The 21500-nt window shown below is 35.0% G+C and overlaps 1 protein-coding gene across 2 annotated transcripts in view; it reads left to right on the forward strand.

The window, feature by feature from the left end:
* The first annotated feature begins 3032 nt into the window (after positions 1–3032).
* LOC111509759 (opioid-binding protein/cell adhesion molecule homolog) overlaps positions 3033–21500 on the forward strand; it is a 39981-nt gene continuing 21513 nt past the window's right edge. The window contains exons 1-5 of one of the 2 annotated variants that reach the window (XM_023165567.2): positions 3033–3310; positions 18419–18640; positions 19456–19577; positions 19646–19787; positions 20812–21084. In XM_023165567.2, the coding sequence (XP_023021335.1) occupies positions 3148–3310; positions 18419–18640; positions 19456–19577; positions 19646–19787; positions 20812–21084 (922 nt within the window). In that variant the 5' untranslated portion in view covers positions 3033–3147. Of the gene's footprint in view, positions 3311–10628; positions 10777–18418; positions 18641–19455; positions 19578–19645; positions 19788–20811; positions 21085–21500 lie in introns of those variants that run through there. The other variant, XM_074172073.1, reaches the window with a different exon arrangement.

Raw genomic sequence — 21500 nt, forward strand, 5'->3', positions numbered from 1 at the left:
TTTTGTTCATGGGAAACATTGATAATTCACTTAGGGTTTTTGATTGAGGAATTGTACCTAAACATGAAGCTGCATTTCCTCTTTGAATCAGAATGCTAATTTTTTTAATCAAGAAAGAGGTAGCTCTTGGGTCATTCGTTTCTTTGGATATCCTATTGCCGATTTCACGAATGAACTCCAATGCTTGGGGGCCTAAGGTACCAAATGTTTCAATTCCTATTGCATAAAAAATGAAATCATCTCCCAAATAATTGTATTTCCGTGTTTTTGACAATTCCGCTGATGAAGCTGCTGCACCGCTGGATACAGAAGTCGAAGGAACGTGACAAGGAGCCAAAGTATCGACGCATGTGAAATCCCAGACAACCGGTTTTCCTTTCCGCCAAGGAATGAGAGTCATGCCATCTGGTCGTTTCCCATCATCGCTGCAAGTGCCTGGGGGTTCTAAGATGGAAGGTATATATTCAAATTAGTTACTGAATTCATCGCTGAACCGATAACGCATATTTTCAACCAGGCTGTAGAAACTGGACACTTTCCATCATGCTTAAAAACATCGATAGTAACTCCAATATATAAAAGTGGAAGCAGAGATGAAGTGGTTAACTATAGGCCAGTTTCATTATTAACAGACTTCAGCAAAATTATAGAAAAGTTAATTAAATCCAGACTAAATTCATTTATCCAAAAACACAAAATATTATCAAAATCACAATTTGGTTTTCACGAAGGGAAATGCACCCAAAATGCACTATTGCAGCTAACTGATAGCATATGCAAAGCACTAGATAGAAGCAAACCGTCAATAGGAGTTTTCATCGATTTATCAAAAGCATTTGACACAGTTAACCACTCCATACTATTAACCACTCTGGAGAACATTGGAATAAGAGGGAACGCAATCAAATTATTAAAATCATATTTGACAGATCGGAAACAAATCGTGAGAATTCAAAATATAAAGAGTACTGAAAGGAAAATTGAATATGGAGTACCACAAGGAACGGTTTTAGGTCCAGTACTATTCTGTATATATGTGAACCAATTATTTTCTATAGGATCTTCAGGTGAAATAACTAGTTTTGCAGATGACACTGCGGTTTTCTACTTTGGGGAAACCTGGCTTGAGGTCAAAGAACAAGCAGAAAAGGACCTGGAAATGATTGAAGATTGGTTTGATTACAAACAACTTTCCTTAAATTTCAACAAGACATTTTTCTTACCTTTCTGTAATTATAAATCTTCCTTGCCACAATATCAATTCATAACTATTCAAAATACATTCAGAATATCTTCAACGACAAATATAAAATACTTAGGAGTTTTAATAGATTCTCATTTGAGATGGAACTTCCATATAAATTATTTAGGGAAAAAATTAAGAACTATTCTTTATGAGTTCCGCCAACTTGTTTCAGATTGGATCTGAAACAAAAAAAAACAGTTTATTATAGTCTGGTACAAAGTCATTTGACATACTGCCTAATAGGATGGGGAGGAGTATCCAAAACTCACCTGTATCCATTAAACGTAATACAGAGGAAATTCTTAAAACTAATGTTGAACAAGTCTCTCCGCTATAGTAGTGACAAGTTGTATGAGGAATCTGGGATGTTCGACCTAAGACAATTATTTTATAAGACACTTGTGCTAAATCAATTCAAGGAAAAGAAAAAACTAAGTCGGCCGAGCCATGAGTATATCACACGCCACAAAAATAAATATATCATACCATATGCATCCAAGAATGTAGGTCAGAGGTCCTATAATTTTCTGGGACCAACTGTATTCAACTCCCTACCAGATAGCATACATTCCCTAGAATCATTTTCACATCTGAAAAAAGCGGTCGATAAATTAATTAGAAGCCAACCTCGTGAGAAAATTGGTCAAATATTTGATGATGCCATTTGAAATGTTCTATTTAAATTAAAAAAAAAATTACTCACCGTTACACTCTCGCAAGACAATTTCCAACTTGTAAGAAATTTTATTTACACCTCCCATGTGACCTATTTCATCCTTACACGTCTCTAATTGTTTTGTGTTCCGAATGATTTTTCTTATACATGTGATTCATTTTATATATAAAAGTCTGGGATGTTCTTATGATTGTTATAATGGTTATTTTAATCTATTTTATTTATACAACATATGATTAATTTTATATCTACTTACACGTCTACAAAGTTTTTGAATGTTCTGTATATATTCATTTCACCCTTTTGTTAACCTCATACTCATTATTGATTTTAGTATCTGAAGTTATAAAAATTTATTTACACCACGCACAAGCAACACCTGTTGCTTCTGTGGGTTTCCCAATGTTTATTTGCAAAATGTATAGCCTTGTTATGCTTGCTGTTTTTCTTTTTGTGTAAATAAACGATGATGAAGATGACATCATGACTGCTAAATAAAGGATACTTCTCGTGTATTCTGCAGGCCTTAGAGTTTCAAGTGTATTTTCATTGCTTTTTCGTCCTCTATCCAATGTTCAACAAATATCTTCAATGGTTTTCACAGCATTAGTGAGTCTCTCACAAAAGCTGTGTGCTGTTTGGTGGTACAAATTTGCATTTATAACTATCAATAGAAAAATGAAGAAACACGGACTCAGGAATCGGAGCAAAATTGGTTTTTAAAGGAGTGCAAAGAACTTGACAAGTCACTTTGACATTGGCACATTTCAATACCTGATACCAACTGATTGTCGAGAAATGTTTTGAGAAAAATGTCACAGTCTAACATGCATAGAAATTTATTTTCGTCAGCCTCATTTGCATCACGTAAACTTTATCCTGAGAAAAATATTCTTTGAACTTCCACATCGTAACCGTTAAGAAATCAGCCCTCTTGGGTATTATCCCAAAACCAAAGCACATAATCGAATTAACTAATTACATGCCGTAACAAAGATTCGTTCGACCAACGTTAATCCTCTGAGAAAAGCCTAATTGAGAGAGTGACGACTATTTTAAACCGCATAGATGGCCCTGTGCCCCTAGTAATTGTCCAATACTTGATGGTGAAATAGCCAGTATGTCTCACTTATTACTTCAGTACCAGTGTTGAGATGTGTTAGTAGTCGAGCATCTATTTGATAAGTAGTTTATTTTTGTCGCAAATTTGCTTAACGACAGAGACATGCACATATGCAAAATTAATTTATTGTTACCAGTTTGGTTATTGGTGCTGAGTTCCTGTAGAAGTAATGAAGTGAATGAGTTTATTAGTTCGCCGACGACGGTTAAAGCTAGGGAAAATAACACAGTATTGTTACCTTGTTACTTGAATACCTTGTCTAATGGTGAGTTCTCAATTTTTTCATAAGTCCATCCGATACATTATCAAAACCACAAATAAAAATTGAAGCTGTAATGAGTTGTGCAAAAACTCTGTAGAACCTCTATGATGCTTAAGTCTGGAGATGACCTATCAGAAAATAATATTTCTGAAAATATATAGAGTAGAGTTTTATTTAACCACGTTACGTATGAATACATTTATGGCAGGTCACAGTAGGTACATAAAGAGAAATATTGCAATAAAAATAAAATGTTAAACACATAAAAGGAATACATATAAATAACACAATAAAATTATTATTTGAAAATAATTATTGGCTGGCCAAATATTCACTTGATGCTAAAAGATATATATTATTATAGTCCGGTCAATTTAGACATTCGAAGCTACCTAAATTCCCACCAAGCTGAAAATCAGTAAAATTGTTTAAAATATGATTAAAAATAGAATTTGAGAGTTTCCCGCCTTTCCCCTGTATGGAAAAAATTTTATTCAAGGTCAAAGAAAGGGTTTTTCGCGATTTTCAGCAAAACGGTAAGTTTTATCATAAAAATAATTCAGACAAAAATTGTAAATCGTAACATTATTTACAAAAACTTTTTTTCCTACGAGCCACCGTTTTTGAGATATAACGATTCAAACAGTTGTAAAAGTTGTAATCGTCATTATATGCACTAGTTTCCACGCCACCTATGATGTAGTGTACTTCAACGTGGTTTCCCAGTAGGGCTATTCCACGGGTCAGTTGTGATCCTGTTTAATTTGAAAATATTGCAAAATAATGGATATTAGCAGATATTGAAGAGGTAGAAGCAATTTAAGTTAAAAAAGTAGTGAAATTTAATAGTCCAAATAGTAACTTTCAAATTCTTCTTGTTGTTCTTCTTCTTGATCTTCTTGTTCGTCTTGTTTTTCTTCTTTTTCTTCTTCATCTTGTAAACTGCGTTAATAGCGATGTATCGCATGTCGCCTCGTTGGAATCAAACGGATCCTCCACTGTTGGTGATTCAATATTAGAGCACGAGCGGCCTTGACAATGTGTACATGCCAGAGAACAAAACAGTCCGGCTTTTTTGCAGCCACATTTAGCACTGCGTCCTTTTTTGCAGTTGCAAAAATTGTGTTCAGCAGTTTTTCCGGCGCAGGTGGAAGTAAAGTTTGAACTGGTTCCAATGAATTGTTGGCCAACTTCCAACCGCAGTCTGTAGGGTCTAGCTGATAACCAAGCCACACTTGCACTTGGTAATATACTCTAAAAAGATGTTGATGAGCAGCAACTGAGGTTGGAGGAAGACAAAGTAATTTTAATTGTTTTTTACTTTTGGTATTTTTAACTAAACATGCATATCTATACTTATCCAAGCAGGTAGTTTTTTTAGGAGCTCCGTACATAGAAAGAAGAAAGCGAATGCCGTTAGCGATAATTTCTTGTCGAGTTGAATTACTATTTTTAAAAACTTCAGCACATTGAACCAAATTTTGTTTTTCAAACATTTTGAAAACTATTATTTAACCCCTCCTGTAAAATGCAGATGTCGTATCACAGCCAGTTATTGCGTGTGAAAATTGTACATGATTTTGACACTTTAGATTTTGACATTTTATATTATAAGTGTAAGTTCCAATGACCGATAGAAAAATATTTTAACGTATATTACAACAACAGATATGTATATACGTGGCGTACTCATGCATATTATGACGATTAAAACTTTTACAACTTTTTGAATCGTTATATCTCAAAAACGGTGGTTCGTAGGAAAAAGTATTGATAAATTTTTTGTAGACAATTTTATCATCTACAATTTTTGTCTGAAGTATTTTTATGATAAAATTACCGTTTTGATGAACATCGCGAAAAACTCATTATTTTGACTTTTGATATTGAATACAACTTTTTCCATACAGGGGAAACATGGGGAACTTTCAAATTTTATTTTTAATCATATTTTAAACAATCTTACTGACTTTCAGCTTGGTGGGAATTTAGATAGCTATACTCTTATTACACGCTTTATATTAGCTGCATCTGTATGTATGTATGTATGCTTGTTTGTATGTATGTTTGTTTGTAACTATCAAGCTGGGGATCTGTATTGACAAAATTATCAGCATTATTTCTTGATCTATTCGCGGGCAGATGGCGCTGTACGTAATATACTTAATATTTCTTGATCTATTCGCGGGCAGATGGCGCTGTACGTAAACTCCTTGATAAGTTGTTCAGAATAAAATCAAAATAATAAATATAGTTCAGAAAACTAAAAAACACGCTTTTATAGTATATGAAACTCAAAAGTAAAAAATAAATATAGTTTGAAATAACAATAAGCTTAAAACAATAACGATCGAAAAATACTAGTATTATTGTGACAAAAGTATTATTGTGCCATATTTTTTGTATATCTAGCGCCCAGGCTTTTTTCACAATAATACTAGTATTTTTCGATTGTTATTGTTTTAAGCTTATTAAAAAAAAATATTTCCGTTTTCAAATTTTCAGCTCGATGTTCTTTAAAAGCGTGTTTTCAAGTATTTTTAAAGTATATTTATTTTTTGGTCTAATTTGACCGGACTATGGGTATTTCAATGAACTTGCTTGGTTTAAATATACCATTATATTGTAGAAATATTTCACGAAGAGAAACTTTTCGATGACTGCTTTGAATTTGTTGAATTCCAATGATTTCATTGATTTATCGAGAATATTATACAAATTTAGATTCAGAGAATTTTTGTTGCTAACAACTATAGTCTGTGCCGTTGGGGATTCAAACATATCTGCAGATCTTGTGTTACACTAATGTATATCAGAGTGTTTCTTGAATTTGTTTATGTTTTTATGTCTAAAAGACGATGTATATGTATAATAAAGGCACCGGCATGGTACCAAGCTGAATTAAGTGTTGATGACAGTGATCTTACATATGCTAAAATATGAATGGCTTTTTTCTGATATCGAAATACGATTATTGGGCACGGGCTCCCTTTTTAGTGGTTAAACCCCTGTAATCGTATTCTTGAAAATTTCGTTGGCAATAACATAAATTGATAACAATTCTAGTTTTGATAATTTCGTTGGCAAAAACATACACGTACATATCGTTACAGGCATTGAGATATATCTCAGCTTGAACATTTTTGGGGAACAACACGAACTTTTCCATAGGAACCCTTTCCTAAGATATCTGACATTTTGGAGACTAAGATGATGTCTTCAATTTGTCCATCTTTTCTCACCATAGTAAGAAATATTTAAGTTTTCGGAAACTCTTAGCTCCTCGTAGAACTGGATTTGTTTGAAGAGCCTACGACGAGGTATCAATTTTCAAACAGAAAAAAACGGCTAAATAATTATGCTTTATTGAATTCCACGGGACATAAACCGAGTACCTTCGAAGACTCGGCCTACCAGTCCTGGAATGAGACACCAAAGGTGTACATGCCATCCAGATTTCCAGAAGCATCACAGCTTCTGCTAACGAACTAAGGATAACTTTGCAGTTCCCCAATTACGGTAAATGGAACATCCATTTTATGCATTTAGAAACTTGAGTTTCTATCAAACTGACCATACCACACAGTCCCCTACGGCTCTGAGGAATGATTGATTCTCTACAGTCCCCTACGACTCTAAAGATTGTTTCTCCACAGTCCCTTACGACTGTGAGGAATATATCTGATAGACCAGAGCTTCGAAAAGGATACATCGAAGTATGTCCTGTGGGGTCCAATAAAGTCATTGGACAATATTTCAGTGCGTCTCGCTCAATATATCTACCAATTTGTAAATATAAAGCGGTTGTATTTGTAACTGCTGCCATCTGTGATGCTTTATCATGTTTCAGTTTTGACATATTTCGAGTTGTTAGGCCGCTTTCTTCGCATATGGGGCACTTAGTACTTACTCAAAAATGATGTGAAAGTTTGTTGTATATATCGAAACTTTACGACGGTAAATGACGAATCAAATGTACATTAATTTAATATCAAATTTCAAAAAAACATAAAATGACCATTTAAATATTGTCAGACTTCCATTTTTCTTTTGAAAAGTTGGACTTTTCTGAAAAAAATTGGGAGTATTGATTCAGTGCACTTTTGCCTACGTAACAGAAGTCTGTTGATTACGTCAGCATAAAAATTGGGTGCTCGAAATTCGATGAAGTAGGAATTTGGTTTATTATTTAAAATTTTTAAAAACTCGGTAGCTCATTATAAAACTTGATACCTTAATAATGAATCGAATTTTTCCTAATAATTGTTTTCATTTTCATCAATTTTGGATTGCCTGAATAGATGTTCAACCTTATTTTTGACCAAATGAATGAAGGTACATAATTTGAATTCATGTGAGGATGACAAATCTATTAATTTTTTTGGGTTTATACAAGTTGACTGTAGAGGCTTCTTGTATTTTAACTTGAATATACACCTTAAAATTTTGTTCTGATTTTTTTTAAATTGGTTTCAATAAGGAATTTGTTGCCATTTCCCATACTGATATTAGATATTGAATTTTGGAATATACTAATGAAAAATAAATCAATTCAAGGTATTTCAGTGGTACAACATTTGTTATTTCAAATAGAATTCCAATTATGGGAGCTACTTTTTTTCTTATTGTTTCAATATGTCATTTCTATAATACATACAGGATACGACCAAGAAATTTAGTACTAAGTACTAGTACTAGGATAGTACTCAATATTTTTATTATGGAATTCAACTGGATTTTTCAATCAGTTGATATAGACTTTTTTAATGTAAATATATATGAACAATTATGAAAATTCAGAGACATTTCATGACATTGAAGACATAAAGATGTTTAATCAAGACCTTTTTAATATTAATTTTGATTTCTTGCACACTATTTCCATTCACCAGATAAATTCACTGTAGTTGAAGAATTGAAATATATAAAAAACAAAACAGGTCCGCGTATTGATCCTTACGGTACCTCACATATTTTTTAAACTAATCTTGTCGCCCATATAGGCATATTCAATAAACAATTTTGAAAACAATTATAAACTAAACCTCGGATACCTTTATTATGCATTATTTTCAGAAGAATTTCATGGTCCACAGTATCAAATGCTTTCTTTAGGTATAATGAAAGAACTCCACATTTTTTGTTCGAATCTAAATCTAGCTGGAATTGGGTTATGGCATCTAACACTGCTGACTCTATGTCACTATTTTGTCGAAATCCCTGTTGCTCATCATATAATGATTCTGTATTTTCAAGTTATTCAAACAATCTAAAATGTGCTGATTTCTCGATAATTAATGAAAATTTATACTTACTGATAATGACAACTGTTAAATAACGATAGAAAACGAAGGGTATACTGCAATAACCTTCCAAATTGGTCATTAAACCAACTTTGTTACTGACATTAATTAAATTTTACCCTCCAACCGGTAATTTTTCAGAATTAAACTAATCTGGCCCTCTTCTACTGATATGTGGGTTCATATTTACCAAACAAAAGTTAAATGAGGAAGTGAAGAATACTCCACTGATGAATTGATTGGGCGAAAGCTTAGAGTATCTTTTATGATCTCAAGTACCCAGATATGAACGTATGTGACATATAAAAATACTGCTGGCTACATACTATTTCACTATACAGTGTGTAATAACGAAAACTTAACAGAGCCGTTTTTGAATATAAAAAGTAAGATTTTTAAAAAAAGCTCGGACACGTCGATTTCTAATTAAAGGGGGACACCTTTCAGACTAATCAGATTTTTTGTAGTACGCACCCCCTCGGAGGAGTGCTTCCGACGACCCTTATTTAGAAAGGGAAAATAGGTCGAGTGGCACCTTGTTTTAAAGGTCATTCGAATACCTTTACATCTCTGTTAAAAGAAAATTTTTGTACCGATTAGTTTTCGAGATAATTTGAAGATTTTAAGGTATTTTCATTGAGTTCAACTCTTTTTAAAATGAATCAAATTGTTTTTAAGGTACAATTTACGTTCAGAACTTTCATAAAAAAAAATGCTTTTTATGACAACCTGCTAATACGTGTCCATTTGATTTCGTAAAAAAGTAAGAATTATTTGTATATAACGAGGAGATTTTTTCGGGGGATGGGGTTGGTTACAACCCTTACATTTCAGGTAAATTGAGTGGCACCTCCTTATGAAGGTTGTCTTTTGACGTGGATATTTTATGCTTCTGATAAAAAAGTGAATCATACTAAAAACTTACCTACACAACGAATACAACCTGCTGATTTCCTTGAATGCTGATTACATAGAAAAGTTTAAAAGTTTAAAAGTTAATAAATCCCAATATTTGTTTTTAAAGGACACACAATAAAAGTAACAGCTAATAAGGGTAACTCACATAAGAAATTTAGAGTAAATGTTCAAAATGTGTGCCATTTTGCTCCATGCAACAATAAAGATTCTGTTCGAATTTTGCTCTTACATTATTCAACATCTCAGGAGTTATAGCTCGACATTCATCAATAAATCTACGACGTAATTCATCCAAATTGGCTGACTGTGTAGCATAAACTTTAGACTTTGAATATCCTCACAAAAAGTAGTCCAGTGGTGTTAAATCTGGTGATCGTGCTGGCCATTCAATTGGACCTCTTCTGCCAATCCATTGTCCTTCAAAATGATTATTCAAAAAATTTCGAACCCTTTCAGCAGTAGTGAAGGCATTTTTAAACAAATAACGTACTACAAAAAATCTGATTAGTCTGAAAGGTGTCCTCCTTTAATTGGAAATCGACGTGTCCGAGCTTTTTTTAAAAATCTTACTTTTTATATTCAAAAACGGCTCTGTTGAGTTTTCGTTGTTACACACTGTATAAGGAGTAGGTACTGCACTATATAATATTAATAATAATAAATGGGCTTTATTCATTGACATACTTTGTTTATAAAGTAGAAGTAGACACAAAAATCAATGAAAGGGCGAAGTTCAGCCGATGCTGTTTTACTACTTAATCTGGGGGATATCATGTATTATACATATAGAAATATAAAAATAATTACCTAGTATACATTGGTGAGTGAGTAGTTCACGAATCTTTGTGATACTGAGAAAAAAACAAAGGTTATAAATTCCAAAGTAAATATTAAAAGTCTATTTAGCTTAAATAAGGTAAAATATATAGAAAACATACACAAAAGTGAGATAAAGGAAAAACCATATGAGCAAGGCTTAACATGAATATATTATCTATCCAGAAGACATCAGATATGTTTTCAACTTTTTCTTGAAATTATATGTGGAGTAGTGTCTTAATTCACTGGACAGAGCTTTATATTGTTTAATAGAGTTGTAAATAAAACTATGAGAAAGGCAGGCTGTCGAGTGTTTTGGAATAATAAAAGTGTGACGGTTTCGTGTCCTTGAATTATTCTGAGAATTGAAAGTTTTATATCTTTCATAAATATAATTTGGCTTTTTGTAAATGAGGCATTCATGTGTAGGTAAGTGGAACTGCCACGATTTAGCAATCAGTAACCAACCTGACTCCTCGAACTTGGGGGATATATGGTCGAATTTTCTCAGACCATAAGAAAGACAAATGCAATTGTTTTGTATTTTTTGAAAGCGATTTACATCAATTTGTATCAAAGTAGTCCCGTAGATTATATCGAAATATGCTATGTATATATGTTTGTGAAATCTCAGATCAGCATCTAGCCACAAACCCAAGTTCTTGCTTTCTGTCTGCTTTCTGTCTGCTTTCTGTCTGCTTTCTGTCTGCTTTCTGTCTTGCTTGTCCAAGTTTGATTTCAATTCTTCCTTCAATTTCCCATCTTTTGTGTTTCGGGCCAAAAAGTATCAGCTGAGATTTTTTAGAATTCAATTCAGTTTATGGGCTATACAAAGATCCAGTAACTTTTGTAGATCGCTGTTAATCATTTCCATTATTCATTCTCAAGATAGTTTGAAGAAAATAAAAAAAACATGTTTAAATTCAAAGCGAGATTGTTTTAGGGAGATTAATTTTTGGCAAATTCACTATATTGTGCAGGAATCCTGTGAATGATATCTGACTCGATTCCATCAATGATCCAAACAGAAGATTTAAAACTTCATTGATATCGGACTCGAACATTTTTGGAAATGAAAAACCATCCCCAAATATTCAAGGTATTGACACAAACATGGGGATGAAAATTGTGCTTTCAATTAAATTTTACCGGATATAAAACCAAATTTCCTTCCCGGCTCGTTCCACAGTCCTAGAAAGGGCACAATTGCATGCGTCCATTATCAAGCGGCCATTGGAATATTCCATCCGGCTCTGATAAGCTTTTGATGTTGAAAGCTTTCATCCGGCTTTCAGAAGCTTTGGACAAAAAAGGTTCCATCTGGCGCAACAACGGGAAAATGCATGACCTAGTTCACTAGAACACGTGTGAACATGCCTCAAATAAACTTTACACGGTATATATAGAACCAGTAAACTTCAAAATTTTAATTTTTTTTAATATTTAGTTTTAAGAGAATATAGACAAAACAATGGCAGACCAAGACTTCTAAATAGATCTCTTCAAGCTACTTTATTGATTTCAGCAACAAAAAAAAATCCATTAAAAAAAATTTAATTATGTCTCAAATTTTGAAATTTCATAAAAAATACGCAATTAATTATGCGAAAATGAATGAAAAAACAATCAAATCACCAAGTACTTATTAATACAACCATCACTTATTTATAGAAAGTGCTTCCAAGAGAAAATCGTGTGTTATAAATCAAGTGTGTCATTTTAGAAAGAATCTAAAATAACAACTTCGAACTTGCTTCACCCAGTATTTGAAAAAATATTTTAATCCAGTAATTATTCGATAATGAAAAATTTTCCTTTGAAAATATCTTCGCAACAAACTAATCATCTGTGTTGCATTTAAGATGGATTCAGTTGAGTGGATCAACTCTGACATTATTTTCAGCATTCTTTCTGAACACTTAGATACCCGTATAATCTTATATTGTTATAATGTACTTTCGTAGCGGAAACTAAGTATGCCAACAATATAAGACGTATCATTCAAGAACCTAACTTCCACACGCCACGCTCCTACTCGGTACCCTGTATATTGGTGAATAATTCGAAAAATCTATCTTTGGTAACTATAAAAATATCTTTTGGTAACTTCACTTCTTTCTACACCTATAAACGTCTAATGGAAGCTCGGCAGACACGTTATAGGTATCTAAAATCAACAATACATGCGTAACACGTCATACTTGCAGATGGATAGTGTGCATTCATTCCTATAGATGGCAGTATTTACATGCAAACACTTTGGATTTACAAATATGCTAGATATTCCGACGGGCAAGCGGTTGAAAGTTGTCCATTAGTCATTGGACCTTATCGGATGTATTTCTATGTATCCTTTGTGAGGTTTCCTGGTTGTATTTAACCACGTAAACTTTCTTTGAGGTATGTTTCAAACGTGTTCTAGAGAACAAGGGGATGCATTTTCCCGTTATTTCGCCACAGGAATCTGTTTTGTTCAAAGCTTCTGAAAGCTGGACGGAAGCTTCAAACGTCCAAAGCTTATCAGAGCCGGATGGAATATTCCAGTGGTTGTTTGATAATGGATGCAACGCAATTCCCTTTCTAGGACTTGTGGAACGGCCGGAAAGGAAATTTGGTTTTATATCCGGTAAAATTTAATTCAAAGCATAATTTTTTTGATCGATGTTTGTGTCCAATTACGTTGAATATTTGGGATGGTTTGTCATTTCTAAAGTTGGAGCAAGATGACAATGTTTTATTTAAATCTTCTGTATGGATCATTTTCCCATGTAATAATAATAATAAGTGTTTATTCACCATTAAAGTAGATTCAATACAGACAAAAAAAGGAAACAGAAAACAACTTTCAGTGTAAAGGTGATTGGCGGAGTATCAGCCAAGGTTGTTTTTCATTTTCATCTCAACCATTAATTATCTAAAAGTCACATTAATTGAAAAAATCATGTTTGAAATGGTTTACTGTGATGTCTAGTTGGACTCTTTGGAGAATGGAAAATTGTAAATCATTGTATTATGAGAAGATGAAAACGTGCAAAAATTAAATGTTTTCTGATTTTTAAATATTAGTTTTCAAATGGTTCAAACAAGAGAAAAGTTATAACTGCAATATTTGTCAATACATAAGAATTTAACTCATTAGGTTTCACTGATATACTCAAGAAAATTATGGTGATTATCATTCTTACAGTAAGTATATGATTTTTAAATTGATTGATTGAAGTTAGAGGAATGAATTGAGGTGAAATTTTGGAGCCAGAAATGGTTTTTCATAATCTCCATCGAAACAAGACTCTTTACCGAAAAAATTTACAGGATGCAAATAATAAAAATAGATGCCTCTGCAATATTCGTATATCGAGTCTTTTGTGGATTTGCATTTACTCAATTACGAATACCTATTCATCTATTTTGGGCAACAGAAAGTCGTTAATCACACGGTAGCGCTCGCCATTCACAGTAACATTCCAGCCATTGTCATCTTTGAAGAAGTACGGCCCGATGATGCTACCGACCCATAATCCACACCGAACAGTGTCTTTTTCGGGATGCATCAGTAGCTCTTGCAATGCTTGTGGCTGGTTTTCACTCCAGATGCAGCAATTTTGCTCGTTAACGTATCTATTCAATCAGAAATGAGCCTCGTCGCTAAACACAATTTTTCGATAAAAATGTGGATCTTCCCTCCAACTTTGCCAGCGCCCATTCACCAAATGTTAGACGTTGTGGGAGGTCGTGTGGCTTCAATTCTTGCACCACCTGTATCTTATAATGTTTTACACCCAAATCCTTTCGCAAAATTTTCCACGTAGTAGAGTAACAGAGACCCAATTGCTGTGAACGACGGCGAATCGACATTTCACAGTCATCACGAACACTGGCGGATACAGCCGTAATATTTTCTTCGGTCCTCACTCTACGTATGCGCGTTGGTGGTTTAATGTCAAATGATATAAAGTGGGTTCGAAATATAGTCACAAGCTTCCGAATAGCTCCCTCAGTAGGCCGACAAAACTGCTCATAAGTTAGAAGATGCACTTTCTTCACCGAGCATGAATTTTGATAATAAAATTCAATAATTTGCAAGCGTTGTTCATTCGTAAATCGATTCATGGTTAAATTATAGATTGAACAAGTTTAGCAATGACGCTAGGCACGATTCACGCGTGATCTGTCAAAAACAGTGTTGCCAAAAAGATACCAGCAAAAAAATCACTCGTTACAATGATAAACTCTTCTGAAACCATCGGTCTTAGTACTAAACGTTTTTGGGAACTCTCATTAATGGTAAAGACCAAAACAAGAAAATGAAACGTTATAAAAATGCTTTCATGAAAACACATACACATTGAAGTTTTTTCTTGATACTGAAATGAAGACAAGAACGAGGACTAAGATGTCATTGAAAAAAAATATAGTCGAATATAGTCGGTGATATAATTTTTCGATACCATTTATACAATACGATTTGTCTTTAGGCTCAAAATAATCCTCAATTTATTTCCAGCGAGTATTCTCTTGAGGTCTGAAAACAGAAAAAGTCGCTGGGTGCAGATCTGGAGAATACGGTGGATGCGGAGCAATTCGATGCCCAATTCATACAATTTTGCCATCGTTTTCATTGATTTGTGACACGGAGCATTGTCTTCATTTAATGTAATAGTCCCTGTTGATGGTTTTCCCTTTTCAGGATAGTCGATGAATATCGCATCCCAAAATAATGATACCATAACCTTGCTAGCCGACTGTTGCGTCCTTGCACGCTTTGGAGTCGGTTCATCACGTGCAGTTCACTCAGATGACGATCATTTTGGTTCTGGAGTGAAATAATGAAGCCGTGTTTCATCCATTGTATCATATCGACACATAAATTCGGAATTTTCAGGGTGAAACAGCTCCAAACTCTGCTCAATCATCAATTCGTTGTTGTTTTTGTCGATTGTGAGTAACACCCACTTTGAATATAGCTTCTGAATACCCAAATATTCATGCACGATATATCCAACACGTACCTTTGATATCTTTAGACTTTAGAGCCTCAGCTATATTTACTTTGCGGGCATAATTATAATAAGCGTCAGGCGCTTATCAAAGAGCCGGACGTTCGCTTTTCTCAGATCGAGTGGGCTGAAGTCGGAAACTGAGGGGTTCATCATGGCTTGCCAGGATGGTGTCTTCAACACCTTAGTCTACCGCAGTCGCGTGATGGGTATAGAGGTTCCTGACACAAGGTGCAGGGCCTGCCGCGAGGCGCCTGAGACCCTAATGCACTTGCTATGAGCATGTCCATCATATGCGGTCTCGGCCTATATCCATCGACATAAATCGACCCTTAGAGTTCTATATTACTATCTACGGCACTCTTACGGTATTGACGAAACACCGGTGTTGCCCTACGCTCCGAGGGATATTGAATCCGTTGTGGGGAACGAGAAGTGCCGAATATATTGGAACTATTCGTTCCCCACCCTCAGGCTCATACAAGCTAATAAGCCTGATGTAGTCCTCGACCACCAGAGTAAAACGATATTTGTCGTGGAGTTTTCAGCTCCTGGCGAGACAAATATCGTCAGAAAAGAGGAGGAAAAACGAATAAAATATCGAGATTTTCTCTTCGAACTCCGCAGACTCTATCCAGATCACTCTGTCAAGATGGTTGTTCTGATTATTGGACTCCTTGGTGGAATGATGCCCTTTCTACTTATGGAATAATATTTTGGGGTAACTCTGTACATATGAATAGAGTTTTTGTTATGCAAAAAAGAATTATCAGATGTATGGCAGGAGTGCACTCCAAAACATCATGTAGAAAATGGTTCAATCAACTAGGAATTCTCACTATGTGCTGCAGATCATATTATACGTTAAAAAAGATGAAAATTATTTGAGGAAAAAAAAAAGATATACATAATTACTGTACAAGAAACAGTGAAAGATTATACCAGCCATACTCACGATTAGGAGTTGGTCAAGACTCCCATGTATATCAAGGTATTGAATGTTATAACAAACTCATGGCTATTCATCCTGAGTTAAGTTTAATGAGTAGGAATGAACTAAAATGTTGGTTGAATGAATTTTTAAAAAACAAGGTGTTCTACTCTCTTCAAGAATTTTTAAATTGTTGATGTTCATTGTATATTTTAATATTTTACTTATCAAAAATGTATATGTATAATCGTGTAAATTTTAATTACTTTTAAGCTCTCTTTGTGACTAGTCCAATAAGTCATGTATTTACACTTTTTTTATGTTGTACATGTGAACTTTAATGATGAATAAACTTCTATTCTATTCTATTCTATTCTAAATCTTAAAATCATACCGGCATGCCGCAGTAAGGCAGAAATCTTAGTCGGACAGATGCAGAAGACTGTCATTCTTGACTCACTGTGCTTGTTCAGGGCACATGATTATCGGACTCAATGATCACTTACCCCACGGTGTGGGGAGTGGTCGTTGGTTGATAATGCTGGCGCGCCCTCCCGAATGTATCGGGGCTTTGGGGAATAGGGCCTGACCAGCGCACACTACGGTGAAGAAATAATTATAATAATAATAATGTCTTTTATTTCCCAAAGTAAAAAAGAAAGTACACATAGGAAAATACAATGGGTTTGTTAAAATCCTGGAGCGGAATTCAGGAGACAAGCGTGTGCAACACGCCGAATACTGTTCTTCCTTTCAACTCCTTTACAATATACAAAACTTAAAAGTATTCATCGAGCATATGATGTACAAAAAATTATAGTATCCATGTAGTAAGAGAGAAAAAAAATATGAAAGAGGGATCATTCATAATGCTTACAGAATGACTTGAATTTTTGCATTTTATGCGAGACTTAAGTTGCACGATAGCTCCAGTTACGAGACTGAAGCTTGAAAAGTGGCAGTTTAAATTTTTTAGATGTGTGGGAATGAGTGCAGATAGAAAAACTGAACAATCTCTCAAACAGAACATGAAGTGTGTCGGATATTCACTTCATGTTCATTTTCACGAAATCGAACTTTATCATAAAGATACTGCGGTGATTTGTTGATGATTATATTGTGAAATAAGTGAGGGAGCTTTCCTGCAGGGGCAGCCGGTTCCTTGCCTCTATTCAAGACGGAGCTCTTGGCGCCCGCCGCAAGAAGTGCCCTTGCTGTTGAAGGTGGAGTGGAGAAGGAGGAGGGTACACTTATAGTTGCTGCCACTCCTACCTCTTTCGCTCTCTTTCTCCTTTCGGCCTCGGTTCCGCAAATGCGCTTATGCCTTAGCCTTTGTATTACATCACGAGTTGATCTGCTATGTCCAGCCTCATTCCAAGCGGTAGATTGGGGAGGACATTTCTGTTCATCCCCAGCCACCGCTGGACTTATATCCAGCCTCGGGATTGGTTTTTGTGTTTGTTTCATTCATGTGTGTTCCCACGAGTAGCAAGGGAAGAGTTGGTCACCTCTGGCAGAGCCCCGCATTACCATAGGAAGGCTAATTACAATGAGGTTTCGCCCAGTTCCCCAAGGGGATCGTTCGTAACCGCATATCACCGCCAGCGGCCATTCAGCTGTCGGCACGATTCCTTACACCTTAGCTTGGGTAGGCTGGTCCACGGTGGCATGTTTTGCAAAGGCTTTTGGGAAGTTTTAGTTCCCCTCACCTTACTTATTTCTGCCACTGACCATGAGTCCGGCGACCCCGTCCGTAAGGCCACATAGTGGCTTCCCGAACAGGGCCTCCAGTCCCCGGACAGGGCCTCCAGTCCCCTGGCCGTTCCCCTATCCGTCACCTGGGGACGCGCCCGATAGGTAACCCAATAACCCACGGGGTAATCATGCCTCAGCCACCGTATTCATCATATTTGGCCCCCTGCGACATAAAAGACCGGCATTTTGCGACGATTGAGGAGAACAAAATAAAAATGATGAATAAATAAATAGTTTTCGATTCAAATGGAAATTCACCGTATACCTAATATTGAAAATGAATCCTGTAAAATGCAAAAAAATATTCCTTAGGAAAATTTACCTTATCATACTTCAGAAAATTATTCAATTCATCACTGAGAATATAATACTGGCTGATTTTTTGCAGATGATGCATATGCAATATCAGTTCGATGGTACAAAAACGAAGATCTCTTAGCAGACAGCGCCAATGAAACGACACCTCTTCCAGAGCGGCATGTCTTGTGGGAAAACGGTTCGCTGGAAATATCCAGAGTACAACCTGGTGATACGGGTGAATATACGTGCGAAATTGAAAGAACTGAACCTTGGGGCCCCGTCAAGCAAAAGCATGCAATCGAAGTACTGCGTAAGTAATTGAACTAACTCACCTTACATTTATTCTTATGAAACAGAAATATATAAAACCAAATTTTCATATTCTGTTGGATAGTTAATAATAATTATCTCAAAATCATACCGGCTTGCCGCTTCAAGCCAGAAATCTCAGACTCCAGGAATATTTGAGCGAATACGTGGCTCAATGCGCCGACGTCTAGACCCATGCGTGATGTCTGAAGGCAGACTTATTGAACATTTACTATGATTTCTACATGTTGTGTGTTTTGTTATTAAAAAATTAGTTTTGATTACCCTTTAATCGTGTAATACAGGTACTAACTACAAAATAACAATAAATCCAGTTCGCATTTATGACGATTTATCTCTGTAGTTGTTCGTAAAATAATTTTTTGCTGCGAACTGGTTCATTTTGGGCAAAAACCCAAGAGACATTTTTTGTTTAGAATGAAACAGGCTATCGGAAACAAATTTTTAAATGGTAAACAAATAATAAGACACAAAGTTACATTGGAAATCAATTTTAGGGGTTGCGTTTTCCACCCCTTACAACCATTGGGTAAACCAAATAAATTACTGGCTAAGTGTCTTTTTGGTAGTACAAAACGTCAGGTTAATTTCAATATTGTAACTTTTTCAGTGCTTGTGAAAAAAATTTGTATACAAATGTTATATACCCCCTTTAAGGGGCTGTATCTTAACAAGGGATGCTCCAATGAAGTTTCTTTATATGAAAGATCCTATCTTTGTTTCGATGAGGAATCACCTCCTTAAATGTTTTACACTTATTCAGTTACACCCTAGATAATTAAAAAAATCTTACAGACTCACCTTCGGTAGAACCGTTTCCGCCTACTGGATTTTTACAAGTCAAACTAGGAGAGGAAGTGAGGATGTCTTGCAGAGGAGGAGGAGTACCTTATCCTATTATCACTTGGTCCAGCAAAGTGAGTATACTATTTCGTGGGCCAAACTTCATTTACGGATCATGTGACGGAGGCTGGTTTGTTTTCAGGGAGAAGAACTGAAGCTAATTGACAATCGAGAAGTTCTGAAATTTACCGCGTCTGACCGACAGATGGCAGGTACTTATGAATGCACAGCTGCAAATGGCGTTGGTGAACCAGCTAAAGCTACTATAGATTTAAATATAATCTGTGAGTTTATTTTTGTTACGCCTATGGGTTTTCATAAATATACAGGGAGCTCATCAATTTACTTCTCTGGATATTTTCACAAAAATCTAATAAAACCATTCTATATATCATTACGTGTTCGCTTGATTTTTGTATCTTACAAATACACAATTATGTATTGCAAAAGTTTATGGGAAAGAAAGGTTTTAAGCTTTCTACTTCTCTGAATTTATCAAAAAAATTAGGAAAACTTCCAAAGGAAGGAAGAAGCTATTGATTTCAAAATATACTCTTTACAAGGGTGTGTAGATCATGCAAAGAAGTAACTTTTAGGACAAACCTGAAAAAAGCCTTCATGTAAGCATTGAATTAGACGAAAGGAAAATACTTTCGAAAACAATAGTTTTGTATGAACACTGAATTATACAAAAAAACACTCTTCTCTAGTCAGTTTCTATTCCTAACATTTATTGTGGAATTGAATCAGATTTCATTCACAAAATTTCTACATAGAATAGTATGCAAAAGAGTTAAAATTTCACTGAGATAGAACACTGTCATCCTCAATGGCGAACATCGATGTTTCGGAATAAGACATATGTCTTATTGCCTCTTCAGCACCATTCTGGGTAACATCAAAAGTCAAGCATTCAGTTCATTCATAACATTATGACTTTGCCACGAATTCGTCAAATCTACTCATGCCATCTCTGACAGTACGTAATGACATTTATTCGCTTATTTCATTTATTCTCAGTCATAGGAATAGTTAAATGGGAGTCCTCAAAGTCTGCGAGTCAAAAAAACCATTTTTATTGTGTTGTGTAAACTATTTTTTCGGCAACCATGCAAAATAACAAATCAGTGAGACACATTTCTTCATTATATTTCTTTGTTTAGCAGTGGTAATTGATTTTTTGATGATTTTGAGGGATAAATTATACAGCATCAAAACCATTTTATCTCTTGTGATATCCTATTGTAAAAAATCCATACGCTAGATAATAATAAATATCTCTTGTAAATAATGAAATATATTTCCAAGATCCTCCAGAGGTGATGACGACTAGGTCCTGGATACACACTGCTCCAGGGCATAGACTCCAGATAGATTGCAAAGTTTCTGCGGATCCACAAGCGACAGTAACCTGGTTGAAAGGAGAGATACCGGTACCGTTAGATACAAGGGTTGTGAAAATAGTAGATGGTGATAAACATACACTGTTGATAAGGAAAATGCAGAGAAGTGATTTTGGTATCTACACCTGCAGAGCCATTAACGAACTCGGGCAAGGCGAAATAGTTATACAAGTTTCAGGTAACTACGAAACGTTTGCAGCAACGAAAGGTTTTGGCTTTCTATTTCTTCATCTTTATACAAGGAATTTGGAGTTTTCCAATGAAACTACAAACCTTATTTAAAAAATTGATCTCTTCTAAAAATATATCTCTTTCAATTATTCCTATGAAACTTCCACGATCTTTTGGATTCTCCACAATAACTCAGGTTCAAATATTGAACAAATCTTTGAAGATCTGTTCTTTTTTGAATATGTTTACGTTTGAGATTCTTTGAATCAATCAATTTCATTCAGGAAAGTGGTTGGAAGTTGATCGAGGGTCAAAATGGCGTTTACCACAAAAATATACTTTTATTCATTAAGTTTGAACTTTGACGTTAACGTTATGAAACGTACTACTAACCATAGAATTCTTGAGAACTATTTACGCTTT

This window comes from Leptinotarsa decemlineata, unplaced genomic scaffold, assembly GCF_025532065.1.
Source record: "Leptinotarsa decemlineata unplaced genomic scaffold, Ldec_3_MD MMD2_tig00000035_RagTag_RagTag, whole genome shotgun sequence".
Classification (NCBI taxonomy): domain Eukaryota; kingdom Metazoa; phylum Arthropoda; class Insecta; order Coleoptera; family Chrysomelidae; genus Leptinotarsa; species Leptinotarsa decemlineata.